The sequence below is a fragment of the Myxine glutinosa genome, chromosome 1 (genome assembly GCF_964187855.1).
Source record: "Myxine glutinosa chromosome 1, kmMyxGlut1.1, whole genome shotgun sequence".
Classification (NCBI taxonomy): domain Eukaryota; kingdom Metazoa; phylum Chordata; class Myxini; order Myxiniformes; family Myxinidae; genus Myxine; species Myxine glutinosa.
In genome coordinates, this window is record NC_136261.1 from 63,292,290 (window position 1) to 63,309,785 (window position 17,496).

Consider the following 17,496-nt stretch of genomic DNA (forward strand, 5'->3'; position numbering starts at 1 on the left):
CCCAGATACACCATCAACCTACCAACGTCTAAAATAGAAGAAAGGTCGTTAAACGAGCCCCAACCCCCAATTCACCATCAATCTACCAACGTCTAAAATCGAGAAAAGGTCGTTAAACGAGCCCCCACCCCCAATACACCATCAATCTACCATCCTCTAAAATAGGGGAAATGCCTTTAAACGAGCCCCCACCCCCAATACACCATCAATCTACCATCCTCTAAAATAGGGGAAATGCCGTTAAACGAGCCCCCACCCCCAGATACACCACCAATCTACCAACGTCTAAAATAGGGGAAATGCCGTTAAACGAGCCCCCACCCCCAATACACCATCAATCTACCAACGTCTAAAATAGGGGAAATGCCGTTAAACGAGCCCCCACCCCCAGATACACCACCAATCTACCAACGTCTAAAATAGGGGAAATGCCGTTAAACGAGCCCCCACCCCCAGATACACCACCAATCTACCAACGTCTAAAATAGGGGAAATGCCTTTAAACGAGCCCCCACCCCCAATACACCATCAATCTACCATCCTCTAAAATAGGGGAAATGCCGTTAAACGAGCCCCCACCCTCAGATACACCACCAATCTTCCATCCTCTAAAATAGGGGAAATGCCTTTAAACGAGCCCCCACACCCAATACACCACCAATCTACCATCCTCTAAAATAGGGGAAATGCCTTTAAACGAGCCCCCACCCTCAGATACACCACCAATCTACCAACGTCTAAAATAGGGGAAATGCCGTTAAACGAGCCCCCACCCCCAATACACCACCAATCTACCATCCTCTAAAATAGGGGAAATGCCGTTAAACGAGCCCCCACCCCCAATACACCACCAATCTACCATCCTCTAAAATAGGGGAAATGCCTTTAAACGAGCCCCCACCCCCAGATACACCACCAATCTACCATACTCTAAAATAGGGGAAATGCCTTTAAACGAGCCCCCACCCCCAGATACACCACCAATATACCATCCTCTAAAATAGGGGAAATGCCGTTAAACGAGCCCCCACCCCCAATACACCACCAATCTACCATCCTCTAAAATAGGGGAAATGCCTTTAAACGAGCCCCCACCCCCAGATACACCATCAATCTACCATCCTCTAAAATAGGGGAAATGCCGTTAAACGAGCCCCCACCCCCAGATACACCACCAATATACCAACGTCTAAAATAGGGGAAATGCTTTTAAACGAGCCCCCACCCCCAATACACCACCAATATACCATCCTCTAAAATAGGGGAAATGCCGTTAAACGAGCCCCCACCCCCAATACACCACCAATATACCATCCTCTAAAATAGGGGAAATGCCGTTAAACGAGCCCCCACCCCCAATACACCACCAATCTACCATCCTCTAAAATAGGGGAAATGCCGTTAAACGAGCCCCCACCCCCAATACACCACCAATCTACCATCCTCTAAAATAGGGGAAATGCCTTTAAACGAGCCCCCACCCCCAATACACCATCAATCTACCATCCTCTAAAATAGAAGTAAGGTCGTTAAACGAGCCCCCACCCCCAGATACACCATCAATCTACCAACGTCTAAAATCGAGAAAAGGTCGTTAAACGAGCCCCCATCCCCCACTCTCCCCAAATGTACTTGTGTTTTTTTATTTATTTGTTTCCTTCATCTTCGGGTTTACGTTGTGATTTGATTTATGAATAAACATTTGATTCAATGAAGAAACCTGAATTTTCTTGTGTTTTCAGGTGTTGAACCCTCACGGGCTGTGGAAGAGAAATCCGTATTTGCAGGTGAGGGTGACGCGGTGACGCTGCCATGTTTGTTCAACAGATCATTGTGGAGAGAAGGGGCTCGGGTGGGATGGTGGAGATACCGCAGCGGCATCATCATGCACCAAGACTTCCGGGATGAAGGATTCACTCGGGGTAGATTGTATCAAAATGTGAACATTACCGGCCATGGAGTCAAAGACGGAGATATTTCTCTCCTTTTGTCACCTGTACGTTCTTATGATTCTGGAACATTCACCTGTACCCACCTTAATCGTTCCACTGACAAACGAACCAAACTCGCTGAGGTGAAACTCGTTGCTGCTGAAGGTGAATATTTATCATTATGTTTATTAATAAATACAATCATTGAATAAACACAGGTGATTAATATAAATTAACGAAGTAATTAATTACAATATAATGTTTGTTATTCACAGTGACGAGCTCGAGGGACCCGGTAAAGGAAGGTGGTGAAACCACCTTGAGGTGCTCGATCTATGGTGCTGATGGTGACGTGGAGTGGATGAGGGGGCACCTGTCGGTAGGAAAGGGACAGGTAATGAAAGTTTCACAAATGGGGATCACTGATGGGGGTAAATGGACCTGCGTCGTCTCCACAATGAACAAAACTCGTCTCACCATCAATCACTTTATCAACGTCTATAAACGTGAGATAATTATTTAATTATTGTCTTATTATATAATTTATCTTTAATTTCACTTTTATTCACATTTGTTATTCAACATTAAACATTCAATTTCTCGTGTTATTAAACATCCCATTCCCTCTCTTACAGGATCACGTGATGGTGTAAAGAGAAGTATTTTTATAACTCCAGTTAACAGTAACATCACCTTACCAGGTGTGAATGATCACAGCACTCGATGGTATAAAGGGAATGAATCAGAATCTCTGATGAAGGATCGAGATGAACAAACAAATGGGAAATTCACAATCACCGAGGATTTCTCACTTAGAATCTCCGATGTTCGTCCCGAGGACACCGGACATTACGAGTGTCGATCTGATCGGGATATTTATTATATATCGATCATCATCGTCACAGGTAAGCTGCTCCACCTGTAGTTATTGTAAGAGAAACATGATGAGTTTCAAATAGGTTTTTATTGTAAAAATAAACAATAACATCTTTACTTTCACCTCCAGCCACAGTGACTCCAGGGAAAAGAGTTTCCAATGGAACTGCAGTGACTTTCAACTGTGAACTTTCGCATCCTGTACCTGGTGTGACGTTCGGGTGGCGCCATGTAACGTCTGATCGTGACGTCACGAACCAGCCCAGTTTCACTTTCACATTTACTCCTGAAGATGCAGGAAAATGGATGTGTGTTCTGTATGGAGAATCAGGAAGAGTTATCACAACAATCTCACAAACAATTACAGAACGTACGTTTTGCACCTTTTGGACACGTGACTCGGCTAATCATTGTCGTAACATTTAATCTATAATATTGAGGAGATTAATGATAAAGCTATTTGATCGATGTGATTAAATATTGTTAAATAATGTATAACATAAACTGGATCCACAATGCAGAGGGTACAGGTAAACCACTGTGACAAGTCTGCACTCAACATCAAATTTGTGACGTGTACCTCTGGTTCTGTGCTGTGATTATAAAATCCCTATCACGTTATGACGTCAGTCCCGGAATACCCTATCATTCCCGAGAGTAATTCTGACGTGATGGAATGATGGAACAAAAATGTATCTCTGTCCATCATTGAAGGCCGTGAGGTCCAACATTAATTAATTGTTATGCAGCAGAAGTGCGATCCCTCCCTAGTTGATTCCTTCTGTGCTGAACTGAGCTCAGCCATCGTTATCCCAGCGAGATGGAAACTATTTGTGGAAGGAGACTTCAATTCCAAGCCAGGAAATCTCTGTAAATCGGCCAAGGATGTTTGTTGTTTGGTATATGCATGGGCTCCTATGGTGCAGGTAAATGTAACAGCAATGGGGACCGACTGGCAGCGTTAATTTGAGCCAATGACCTATTTATCACTGGCACAGCCTTTGAACACCTGAGCCATCACCAAACAACATGGACAGGACACATTGCTGATCACAAGGCTCCACCAGATTCCAATCTCAACTATGACCATAAGTAGTAGAGGGGTCAATATATGGTTGAACCCCAAACAAATTGATACAAAAGGTTTTTCAATGGATTCTGGTACCATTGGGCATGCTAAATAACATACTAAAACTCGAGTAACATCTGACTTCCGGAAAGGGGTCATTTTCAAGATGGCGTCCAAGATGGCCGCCGGGAGCTGAAAATGGCCATATCTCAATTCTTATTCAATCTAGAAAGGTGGTTTTGGTGTCTAACCCTAGGTTTTAGGGCCCAAGGAATCCAATTGAATCAATAAAATTACCATCAGTTAATTATTTATTGACAAGTCCAAGATGACATCCCAAGGTGACATCCTGATCCAATAAAATGGCTCTGTCGAATAGTAGTCAACCTAGAGAGATATTTTCAGTGTGTATACCTAGGTTTAAGGCACCCAGGAAATCATCAAAATTACTTAAATAAGCACAAAGTAATCGGGTAATCCAGTGAGCCAGGTTTACCAGCCCATTAGGCATTTGTTGTCTTATACAGTTAGTCGCTATTCATCGTCATCCTCCGACTCACCAGAACACACCATCCTCCGCCAGAAACGTCTTCCGAAAGGCTGATAAGCCACAACTAGCTCACGCGATCTGTGATCATGCAAGTGATGCCATCCTAGATTCTGTACCAGAAACGGAGATCCACGGCCTTGATGGAGGTTCACTCCTTCACAGAATACCATGGAAGAGTGGAGAAAGCTATGGTGAAATAGCGCAATCGTATGCTGACTTCACCATCCAGCATTATGGTTCAGCTACGACCATTGTCTTTGATGGCTATGAGGAAGGGCCGTCCATTAAAGACAACACGCATCAGAGAAGAGGACACAATATTCATCCCATTGTCAGCTTCACTGCTGAGACAAAGTTCTCAGGCAAGAAGGAGGAGGTCCTGTCAAGAGATATCAATAAACAGAGACTGATCGGGATGATAAGTGATGAACTGAGAGAAAGGTATTGCACTGTGGTCAATGCACCTGGAGATGCTGACGTAGATATAGTAAAGGCTGCAGTGGAGGCATCTCTTCTGCACACCACTACACTGATTGGAGAAGATACTGATCTCCTTGTCTTACTCCTTTACTATGCGCAGGGAGACAGTAAGAGCCTTTATTTCAGATCAGACAAGTCCAAAGATGATGGCAGTTTTAAAGTGTATGACATCAACCGTCTAAAAGAAATCCTCGGACATGACATGTGTTCTCAGTTGATATTCATCCATGCCATGACTGGTTGTGACACGACTTCTCGGATTTTTGGTGTTGGCAAAAAGACTGCTTTCCAGAAGCTTGTAAAAGGTGACCCTGTCCTTCGGTCTTGTGCCAACACATTCACCATCCCAAACCAGACCACAGAGGTGATCGATGACCTTGGATGCCGAGTAATGGCTATCCTCTTTGGTGGCAAGTGCAAAGATTCCCTTGCAACAATGCGATATAACACCTTCAGCAAGAAGGTTGTCTCTGCTTCGTCTTTTGTAACACCCGAACGTCTGCCCCCAACTGAATCTGCTACCAAACTTCACTGTCGTAGAGCGTACTACCAGATCATGATGTGGATGGGAAAAGAAGAGGGTATGGATGCCATGAAATGGGGGTGGAGCCTGCAGGATAATCAGTTTGTCCCACTTATGTCAAGAATGAACGCTGCTCCAGACAGTCTCTTGAAGGTCATTCATTGTAACTGCTCCACTGCCTGCAAGACACTCCGCTGCTCTTGTAGATGATATGGACTACCATGTACTACTGCCTGTGGACCGTGCCAACTTGAAGAATGTGACAATCCACATAACAAATTTCTTCCAGATGAGTCGGAGGATGACGATGAATAGCGACTAACTGTATAAGACAACAAATGCCTAATGGGCTGGTAAACCTGGCTTACGGGATTACCTGATTACTTTGTGCTTATTTAAGTAATTTTGATGATTTCCTGGGTGCCTTAAACCTAGGTATACACACTGAAAAAATCTCTCTAGGTTGACTACTATTCGACAGAACCATTTTAGTGGATCAGGATGTCACCTTGGGATGCCATCTTGGACTTGTCAATAAATAATTAACTGATGGTAATTTTATTGATTCAATTGGATTCCTTGGGCCCTAAAACCTAGGGTTAGACACCAAAACCACCTTTCTCAGTTGAATAATAATAGAGATATGGCCATTTTAAGCTCCCAGCGGCCATCTGGACGCCATCTTGAAAATGACCCCTTTCCGGAACTTAGATGTTACTAGATTTTTAGTATGTTATTTAGCATGCCCAGTGGTACCAGAATCCATTGAAAAACCTTTTGTATCAATTTTTTGGGGGTTAGGTGAGGTTTTTTTCGTATATTGACCCTACTATAGGGAGTAACTCGCCTTCAGATGAACCGAATGTGTCTACTCTACGACACCAACGCCATACTAAACAAGGAGGTCCAGTCAGATATTACCTTTCAAGACCCGTCAGTGAAGAAAAGAGCAATAAGTGAAGTGGATGTCACACTGATGAACCTCTTTCGGTGAAGCTGTCTGGACAGCAGAAAGCATTGCAGCGATGTATCTACAAAAGTGGCAGGGGAGTGAAGATCGCACTGAACTACTTGAGGAAGACAACACCATCCTGTGCCACATCAGAGAATTCCTGAGAGAACTCGCCATCTTTCGAGCAGACTATCTGGTGGATAATATCACTGCCACAGATGAATGTCAAAAGATGTTTCGGGCTGTCACAACACTGGGGGTTGCCGGTCCCCTCCCATCGCTCGCTCTGCGCAACTCTGAAGGAAATGTAATTGGGATCGACCAGGGAAAATCTGATATGATCAGAGAATGGTTCAAGAAATATTTCAGAGACCCAGATGATGATCTTTACACAAATTCACAAGCGATCCAAGGGCACGACACACACCAGTCGAAGCAGTAGCAGTTGAGAATGCAATCACAGCCCTGAAGAATGGGCATGGATCTGTACCAGATGGCATCAGTGATGAACTCCTGATAGTCCTTGGGCCAGATTCTGCAATCTCCCCCGAGTGACCCACTCCCCCCCCCCCCCCCCCCCCCACCCCGCACCTCCTCCCCACCCTATTTGGGTTGGGAGTTTTTAAACCATGATTTTTCATTCATAGGGATTCCAAGACTTTGAGATATGTTTGTTTGCCATTTACCAGAGGGTGCTCTTTTGTGTCACAGACTCATTTTACTCATACCCCAAGCACACAAGTGTAAAATGAGCGATTTCTAAATATGCACAAGCCAGCTGTTGGCTTAACGGATAAGGTGGCTGATTTTAGATTTTAGGGTCTTTAATCGAGCCCCTGTCATGCTGTTGATTAACACCAAGTGGGTTGACTGAGCCTGTCATCCTTCTGAGGTCGGCAAAATGAGTACCAGATGACTGGGATGAATGAGCCATTCGAGTATCCTGCATTAGAATGGTGACCCGTCCATGATTGTGCCCACTGGCCTATTAAACTGCTTCGGCAGCCCAATGCATCTGAAGATGCAGGAGTGGTTCTCTTCGAAATGAACACCCATGTGACAACATTTATCTATGTACAGTATGAGATATCAAAATGTATTGTTACGTTTGTGGGGGGTAGGCAATGAAATACCTCAGTCCAGGTAGAAGTGTATAGAGTACCTTGCTCTGAATGTCGCGATGAAGAAGAAGAAACCCCATTTACCATAAGTAGGGATCTGTTAGACCATACGTCGTGTAAGAGTGTATCTTGTTTCCCATGACGAGGAGTGGGGTTATGTTAATTAGTTAGGGATTAATGGTAAATTCCCTGTATGTAATTGCCTCTGTCATTTCCCCTCTGTTCCTTCTGACAATGCAGCACATACACATAGTCAAGCAACCACATTAATAACACTAAATAAAGCAACCAGAACCGGGACATTCAACTACCGCTGGTGCCGCAGCTGCCATGTCGCAACATCAAGCAGACTGGTCAGTGAGGCCACGCCCCAAAGAGCAGTGATTGGTTAGGACGGTCATGGAATGAAGAGAGGGACTCGCTGGTTGGAGCAGGCACGGGCGGTGTCGGATGACGTAAGAGCTCCGCAAACAAAAGACTGTGTTCCGACATTTTCTCTCTTTTTGAGTTCTGGCTTTGGTGGCAAACGGTTGTGTCCTGACATTCTCTCTCTACATCTGGATTTCAGAGCAAATGGTCGTCGTTACACCTCACTTGAGCTGGGACCTTGAAAGTGAACGGATGGATATACAGCATACTTACACTTGGGACATTCAAACAAGCAGATGTGGACATCTACTCCTCTTGTGCCAGGAACATTGGAGTCGGCATTATATATCACTGGCTTAAGGTTTTGACGATCGTCGGGAGGGGCGGTCGCAGCTCGTCGGCCCTTCTTTTGATCGGTTCAGGCGACCGCGTTGTCCTCTCTGTGGCTCGTCGGTGCTGGCTGTGCGTCATCTGGGTGCTGTGTGAAGCAGACGGTGAGTGGAACGGGCACGGCCTGCTCACTTCGAGCTCGGCGGCTAGAGGACCAGCCTGTGCACAGAGGTCTAGTTCCCGCTCGTGGGCTGTGCGGTCAGGAGTTTTTCCCGCGCAAGGACGGAGGGCCTGTGACGATCCGGGAAGAACGAGGGGACCAGAGCTAAGTGCACACGCCATTTTGTTACTTTCATTTATTTCTTTCCTTGTGTGTATTTGAGTCAGTGAGGAGGATCCTCAATTTAGGATTTTAATATGTTACCGTGCATTCTTTTATCACCGGCATTTCTTTCAATAAAGCCGGTATTTTTGTACAGTTTAATTCCGTGTTGGTTTGAGTTGATTATAGCAGGTTCGAAGACGTCCAGTGGGGCTAGTGAAGGCAAGAGCTTCGCTGCCCCCCCCCCCCCACCCGCGTATTAACTCTGTCATATATGGATTGAACGCCTTGGAGTGTAAAGCTCGTTCAGCTATCCGTTTCCTTGGAGGATTTTAATCCCTATGAATGCGACAGTATCTTTTGATTAATCCTATCATAAAAACATAATAATTGTACGTCTGCTATTTTTAAATCTCAATAAAGACAATAAATGCACTCGAATATGTCAACTTTGGCATTAATTCCCTTTTTAAGGGAATTCACCATTAATCAATGCGACACAGAGTCATTGTGGTGCACTTTGATCAATTACTGTATGTACACCATCTTTTACATTGACAACAAACATCAAAATAACCATCACATCAGTATTTTGGTGCCTCTATGGAATGCCTTACAAGAGTCACACACATGTGTTGAATCTATGTACAGCTGAGATCTATATAAACAAAACGATATAAACATTATCTACTTTTTTCCTGGTGTTTTGTTTCACAGGTCAAGGCACTCAGAATTGTAGAATATTTATTTGGATATTCATTGCGTACGTGCTGCTGTTGGGCATTGTTTCATCAATTCTGATTTGGGACCTGCTCAAAAAGAAAGAAAGGTAGGAACCAATCCTTGCATGTTACATGAACTTTGACTTGATATTTACTTTGAAGATTTCTATTTGTTGGGAAATAAACCTGGAAAAGTGAAAGCAAAGGGAAACGCAATCACTGGAATTCCCTTTATCTCTCATATTCTTAAATACATTTGTGAACTCTCCAAAACTAATAACAGGCATTGTTGTCGTTATATTATTTTGGAAATTTTGAACAGGACACAGTTGCAAACAAGATTTATATATATTTTCATGAAAGTGTGCTATGACAGCCATTTTCATGAAATATCATTCGTTCCGTATTATGTGAGATGTGGATGTGATAAGAAGGACACACTCGGTTGTATAGTATGTGCTCATTGGACAATATAAAGCAGTTTCTTAAACAATCCTACTGGTGTTGTTTTATTTCACAGGAACGAACCAGAAGAAGTCGAGATGAAATGAAATGCACAACACGACATGTGAAAGTTTAAAATATCCGGATTCGTACCTGTTGCTTATTTTATACAGCCCAAGAACATGTGGGTCCATTCACCTGCTTCAGTTATATCAAACAATTAAACTTAACAATTGAAATATTTCCATGCACCATTAATCAAGGTCACATTCTTAAGATGTGGCTAAAGGACAATCCTGTTTACTCACTCGTGGTTCGGATACTCTTTCAAAGGTTTTTTTTTTTTAACCTCTAAAACTTTCCGACCTGCTCGTGTGTGTGTGTCCCATGATTTTCTGATGTTGAGTAAATATTGTGCGTTGAAATTCTGTGCAACCTCAGGTGAAAGTTTTGCTAGAATTGTCTAATTTGCACAATGTACAAAATATTGTTTTACTTTTCACAACCTCCTGTCCCCTGGCCTATATCTATCTGCTCTCTCAGTCCTCAGCCCCTCCGAAATGTACAAGTTCTTCCAGAAACCTCCTCTTGGTCCATCTCTCAAAATGCACACTTCGAGCACACATCCACTCTTTTGTTTTCTCCCAACTATCTGTATAACTACCTTCCTGTGATTTTTCAATTTCACATTCCTTACACAACTCCAACTGCAGCATCCTCTCCTGACCTACGACTGTCTTCTTTTGATATCTTTCTTTCTACTTACATCGTTACATGTGCATCTGTTTTGTTTTCAAATTGACCATAAATATCGATAATAATCATTGAGGAAAAATAATTGTTTGATTTCCATTAATATCATGGAGGACAGTGGTACTCCATATGGAGATGTGATCATGGAAAAAATGGCCGCCGCATCAAATGTGTACCAAGTGATATGCTGAGAATATAATATAGAATGAGGATATAAACCTTTTGAAAGCCAAAACTTTTATCCTCGAGCGTTTTCTGAACGACCAAGACTTAAAAAGACTCCAGGAATACAACGTGAAATGCCACATCGGGAGATCGCTACATCACTAAATTGTACTTCTTCGTCTTCCTCTTCCTCTGGCCTATTGCACACAACCAAAAATAAAAAAAGATATAAACCATTTCAGGCCAAATTTACGAAAGGTGTTTAAGAGTTCGACACGTGTAGAATTGCTTATCGTGCGATGATCACCCGTTCAAAGTTAATCTCCAATCGCTGAAGAGTGTTTATCTCATGGGGAATCAAAAAATAATCACAAGCGTTTAAATAACAAATACCTTTTTACACGTTATCGAGGGCATGTTTAAGAGTGAGTTTATGGCCTTGAAGCAAGCATTAGACAAAGATTTCATTAAAAAATTATTGGATCCATATCCGGATCCAGATCTTCACCAAAATGTAATCATTTCATCCTTGTCACATCCGCAATCTCTCGACCACGATTCATCCGAATCCGTCCACAACTTTTTGAGATATCCTGTTTGTAAACAAAGCGGCCAAACAATAAGGCATCAGGCTGCAGCCTGACAGGTATGACGAAAATCATCACTGTCACCTTGACCTTTGACTTATATCGTTAAATAACATTGAAAGACTTACTTTGTTTCTTCAGTATCCCGTAGTAAAGATTGACGAAGAAAACTGAAAGCATCGCACAGAAAAGCAAAGCAAGAAAGACGTTGGAACAGAGGACAATACTCAAAAAAGAGTTGCAATGGACACATCATATTGTGCATGTCATCAAGATTAAAATTGACGATCTTAATCAAAGCTCGGGTCAATTGGATTAAAATTAATTATTTTTCAGATAAAAATTGATGATTTTTGAAGCTGGACCTTGAAATGACCTTTGACCTTTTGACCTCAAAAAGAGTTGCTTTCCTATTTCAGTGATGCAATATGCAATTACTATTTGAATTTGAAATGAATAATGGGTCATATGAAATGAATGATTAAATAAGCACGTCATTTTTTTTCGAGGTCAGATCCAAGATGGCCGACTGACAGCCTTTAACTCCATACTTCAAAATTGCTAAACCACCGGGGTTATGACATTTTACGTCTTTTTCTTCTTGTTCTGTTTCTTTGTCTGTTTGTCAGTTTGGTCAGTTTGGTCTGTTCATCTGTTTGTAGTCAATTGCCTGAAGGTCACAATTTTAAACCAATCCTTACAAAACGTCACCAAAGGATATAGTTTGCCATAAGGAAGAAGCCTATCGATTGAGGTCAAAAGGTCAGGATAGGCCAAAGGTCAATAATATTTTCAAATTTCTAAAATCCTCAATTTTCATCTAATTGACTTGAAATTTGAGAGGATTTGCATATCAGGTCCCTGAATTGAACCACCAATTGTTTTTGAGGCTATCATAGGCTAAAAGGTCAACAACTTAGATGAAATTTGTAAGAACCTCAATTTACATCCGATTCACTTGAAATTTGAAGAGGATTTGCATATTACATCACTGAATTCAACCACCAATTATTTTTGAGGTCAACATAGGCCAAAGGTCAACATCGACAAAGGTTAACAACTTATTTTAGGGATTTCGCAAGTGTCGTGCGACGCACGCTAGATTTCTTGTTTGTCTGTTTGTTTGTCACTCGCCTACAGGTGACAATTCAAAACCGATTGTCATGAAACTCAAAACTAAACAAAAAATTCTAAACTTCGGGCTCAGCTGGCAGATCTTGTGTGTCCTGCAGGAATATTTGGGGGACAGAGCACAGACAGAACAGGGGGAGCAAGGCCAGAGAGGAGTCGGTAGAAGACAGAAAGACCACCTACCTGCCTGCGGTGAGAGAGAGAAAGGCCCTCAGAATCAGTTCATCGCGGGAGATTCATTGATTCTGAATGCTTTGGATTCAACAGCGTGAAGCCGAGCTCGGTGCTTGTGTGCTTCCCTCTCCGCCCCCCACCCACCCTCTTGTCTCCCGCTCCCTTCATTGCATGTTTTATGTGTCTGTGCATGTTTTCATGTTCAATGTGTTAGCTCCGACACGAGCCTCGATTCTGTATCCCCCCCAAAAAAAAAAAAAAACTTTTCCAAGTTGTGGACGTAGTCACACCTGAGAAGCCTATTGACTTTTTGTAGTCGAAGGTCATCTTCAGGTCAGATTTTTAAAATTGTCATTTTTCATTCAATTGCCTTGTAAGTTGAACAGCATTTGCATATTGAATCACTGAATTGGAAAAACAACTATTTTTTGAGGTCAAAAAATCAAATGTCAACTCAACGCAAAAAACGATATATAGCATGATATCTCAAAAAGTTGTGGACAGATTTGGACAAAACTTGGTGGACACGTTGTGTGTGACAAGGAAAAATTGATTCAATTTTGGTGAAGATCCGAATCCAAAATTTGGTCCGAGAGTTTTTTTTTTTTAATTACAAGTGGTTCTTCACCATTGAGCGATAGGGCTAAAAACGATATATAGTAGGATATCTCAAAAATTTGTGGACGGATTATAACAAAACAAGGTTGATGAGTTGGCTAAGTGACAGGAACAAGCGATTAGATTTTGGTTCAAGTCAGATATCAGTGTCCGACCTAACAAAACATAAACTGTTCACCGAGTGGAGGTATGCTCTCCACTGAATGCTGCTCAAGTTGAGCTATGTTTCGCTTTTCAGCACCGATGGGGTAGTTTCGTGTCATCCTTGTGCCATGTATTCTAATTTTAAAAACCGCGACGTTCTGCCGTGCTCATGGGTTTGTCTATTTACTAATGAGGGTTGTTTTGTGATCGTGCTATAGTGGTGCAGTTATGGGAAACCACTAAAAAGTAATGGCAACCACCATACAGGTCCCTTGGAATAGTTATTTCATAGCAGACCATTATCTTAATCCCTTTCCCTTATTTTGGATTATTTTATCTTCATGCATTGGGGAAAGGAAAGATAGGTCCTCCACCCATAAGGGATAATGTCCCAGGCAATGCACCAGGCTCCAAGGCACACCATGGTGTCCAGGTTCAGAAACTCACCACCCAGGGTGAAAGTTACTTTGGGGGAACTTATGGTGCGGAGTAACGGGCTCCACCAATCGGGAGCCAGGAGACCTCCACGATTCCCTCCCACCCTCGGGGAGGGTGAACAAAGGGATTTTGAACACGGATTTTACTCGATTTGTCTGGGCTCTTGGTCACAGGCGGTCACAGTTGTGCTGGCTCTTGGCTCTTGGACATTGTGGACCTAACGTGTGCCTGTATTGAGTCTCTCTCTGGCCGCCCTCTCGCCCCAATGAACACGTGGACATTTTTGCTCTTGGCTGGTCTCTCTGTTGCAGGCCTCTACCTGCATTATTCCACTCTGGGCCTGTCTCTTGTGCACTCACCACGTGTCTGCAAGATTGCTACACTCTGGGCCTGTCTCTCTGCCGGGTTCACTCAGCCTCTACACATGATTGCTCTCTTGGCCGGACTCTCCCTGCTCCCTCTCGCTACACGTGGACATAACAAAGAGGCCTTGAACTTGCTCGTTTTGCACGTGTTCATTGTTCTCCGCTGGCTGCTGGACTGTCTCTTGGTGCACGTAAGCACGACCTTACCTGCCCATGTCCGTGCTGATAATCGACTTCACTCTGCCTTGCTGGGAAGTATCTGGAGCATCGTAGCCTTTCTGCTATCAGGTTCCCTACGTTTGTTTGTTCGTTCCTCTCCCCTCCCCGTGAAAGTGTGCTGGGCCATGTGGTGTTTATCCATAGTAATCGTCACAAGGCGTAGAATAAGCTAAGTTTCTGCTTCTCACCCCTTTTTCTTTGCTATTGAAACAAGCATTCAGAGTATTGCGCTGCAATACATTTCCCCTACCAAAGTTCAAAGTGCCATAACTTTGTCAAAAATGATCGAATATGCAAATTTATGCATGGTTGATGCTGGTTTTCAAACTTGATCTGAGGTATGCTGAGACACGTGTGTCATGCCTCGCCTCGTTGAGAAGCCTGCAAGTTTGCTCTGTGGAGCGGCCTGCACGTATTGTGAACTGACATGCTGACGTTTAGTAGACGACATGCTGAACAGATTTGTGAAGTTTCCCCTCGATTGGATCAAAAATGAGGGAGGAGCTCGGTTTTAAAGGTTCATGCTTAAAAACGTCATAACTCTAAAACCATGTGATGCATGACGTCATGCTCGCTGACTTTTTTGTTCGTCATGGTTATGCGATTCTGCCTGCAAAGATTGGCCTCGATCTGTTCAGCCATTGCAGAGAAAAATGTGTTTTCGTGTTTTCATGAAAAACAATATGGCGGCCGAACCACGTTACCGGTGACGTCATAATTACCATTATAATATTCTAAAGACCGAGTCCCTCCTACCGTGAAAATTTAATCTCAATCGGTCCTATTATTGCAGAGAAAATCTTTTTTAAAGGAAATTAAAACTCAAAATGGCACTGAGTAAAGGATCATCAGAATTATCAGAATTCTCAAAGTTCAAAGTGCCATAACTTTGTCAAAAATGATCGAAACGTCGTGAAGTTCGAACTTGATCTGTAACTTATCATGAGGAAGCCACGTACCAAGTGTGAAATCATTAGCATTCAGAGTTTAGAAAAAAAAGTCCGGAAAACTGTTCTTTGTGTGACGGACTGCCGGACTGCCAGACGGAGGGACGGCGTGCAAACCTATAGGCCCCTCCGGTGTACACCGGTAGGGGACTAATAATTACATTGTAAATCATACTATAATTCACCAAATGTCCGTCTGTCTGTTCGAAGGTACCGTAAAAACTGCTGAACCGATCGCAAAGATATTTTGGGTGGGTAATCCTGGGACCCCTGGGAGTAAAATAGGCTATTCAGTTTTCCCAATTCAGCTTTGGTCTCCAGCATTCTCAGGTTTGGACTCCCGCATAACATTCGCATTCGCATAACGTTCATTGTGACGATGTTCTCATTGTGACGATGTTGTCACGATGTATGAGTTCACGGTAGTGTTTGACATGAAGGTGTTGTGGAAGTGTAACTCAGTGTAACATATTGATTGGCCCTGGTAACTTATTAATTAACCTGGTAACAAAGCAGATACATTTTAATGCAAACTCTGTTAAAGATGAGTTTGTAAATGAGTGTCAGAATGTGCTTGAACATGGTAATCTCTTGAAACACCTGGTCAAGGCCCCAGGCTAAAGCACCCCCCCTACTGTGTAAATGGAAATCACAGCAGGAGGGGAGCGAGCTGATGCCAGGACTCGGTGCAATGCATGACCTCGGGGCATTAGCGGACAGAGGATTAAGTCCAGTTTGGCGATATAAACGAGCAGCAAACGTTGGGTAAAGAGGACTTGTCACGAGGAGCGCTGACCGACGGGAGTGTCGGAGAAACATCGGCTGAACGAGAGGGACCAGCGAAAAGAGTTAACCTGATCCATTATATTATGCGGTATCATTTTGGTAATTGGAATGAGTGAATACAGTTAATAAACCAAGACCTTTTGTAAACCTGTGTCCAGTCATTGGAGTCCTGAGTCCCCCACTACATATTCCCTGACAATCTGGAGGCACCGCTGACATCAATTGTACAAACAAGTCTTCTTGAAAAGGTCTTTAAAAGGTGAGTGTGTCTTGTTTGTCCAATATGATTTACGAACTTGGAAGTTATGTGTACATACATGGGGGAGCAGGTGGTCTGGGGCTTCTTTGCGCACCGATGCCGCGATATAGGTGGCGTGAGCCATCACGAATGGGATTTCGATAAACGACTGTAGCAATTTATTCGTTTTTCTCTAAATGAAGGGTCTTACTGTGACCTGGAAGCAAACGGAGCAAGTGTGCACCTTGCGACCATTTGCTTCCAGGATGTGTAAGGCCGGTACACTCGTTTACCCACCCGCACACGTATAAAGTACTACTTTTTTTTTCTTTTTTTTGCACTTGTTCGAAGCACTTGAATTGCTCGGCGCTCGGCGAGCGACAGGGAACCGGGAAACGGAATTATATTTATATATATATATATTTCCAATATGGTACACCGGCCACAACGATTTTAGCGATTATCCGAGTTTTTTTTTTTAACGATTTCTGTAAATACGTATTTTTCCTGCGCTGTGTAATTCTTCTGACACGCGCCACGAAGAAACGCACCACTGATGTGCATGAAGCGACTTGTTTGCCGGTTCGGTAAGGTCCGTCCGTACACGTGTACAATCGTGTACACCCGTTTTAAATAAATAATTTTTTTTTTCAGTTTTCCCGCCATGCCTATAAATTCATGACAGACAACCCCCCCTCATGCCGGTCCAGAATTATGATGAAAGATGGCGATTGAAAAAAAAATTGCATCAAATTTTGTCCAGGTCCATCACGAAGCCTTTGAGACATGCTTCACGGTTGAATAAAAAACCACCGTTTAGAGTACTTCTTTTTTTTTTGCACTTGTTCAAAGCACTCAACTTGGAGCCAGCGACTTGCTCGGCGGGGGATATAATTTTAGATATATATATAGTACGGGCATGCCCTAGTGAGAGATAATTACAGGAAATGGTGTTTGTGAGTAACAACCACCCTCTGGTCGAGGCTCATAGAAGGGGTGATGCTTACTGATTCGGCACGCTTACAATAGGTGTTAATGGTGGGATGTCAGAGGTTTTGGTGTGGGCTTAATATTCACACTGTTTGGAAAATAATGCTCGATGCAACATGATCCTAAAAAGAACCATTGCATGTAAATAGAAGGGGGGTTCTGTGGTCGTTCGCTTTGGCTTTGCGAATGGACCGAACCATTGCATGTAAATAGAAGGGGGGTTCTGTGGTCTTTCGCTTTGGCTCTGCGGAT

The 17,496-nt window shown here is 43.1% G+C and overlaps 1 protein-coding gene across 2 annotated transcripts in view; it reads left to right on the forward strand.

Annotated features, from left to right (window-relative positions):
• The window catches only part of LOC137424676 (T-cell surface glycoprotein CD4-like), an 88,689-nt gene extending 77,846 nt beyond the window's left edge, over positions 1-10,843 (forward strand). The window contains exons 2-7 of one of the 2 annotated variants that reach the window (XM_068112394.2): positions 1,743-2,096; positions 2,207-2,437; positions 2,567-2,836; positions 2,938-3,177; positions 9,241-9,352; positions 9,766-10,843. In XM_068112394.2, the coding sequence (XP_067968495.2) occupies positions 1,743-2,096; positions 2,207-2,437; positions 2,567-2,836; positions 2,938-3,177; positions 9,241-9,352; positions 9,766-9,796 (1,238 nt within the window). In that variant the 3' untranslated portion in view covers positions 9,797-10,843. The remainder of the gene's footprint in view (positions 1-1,742; positions 2,097-2,206; positions 2,438-2,566; positions 2,837-2,937; positions 3,178-9,240; positions 9,353-9,765) is intronic. The other variant, XM_078772425.1, reaches the window with a different exon arrangement.
• The last annotated feature ends 6,653 nt before the right edge of the window (positions 10,844-17,496 follow it).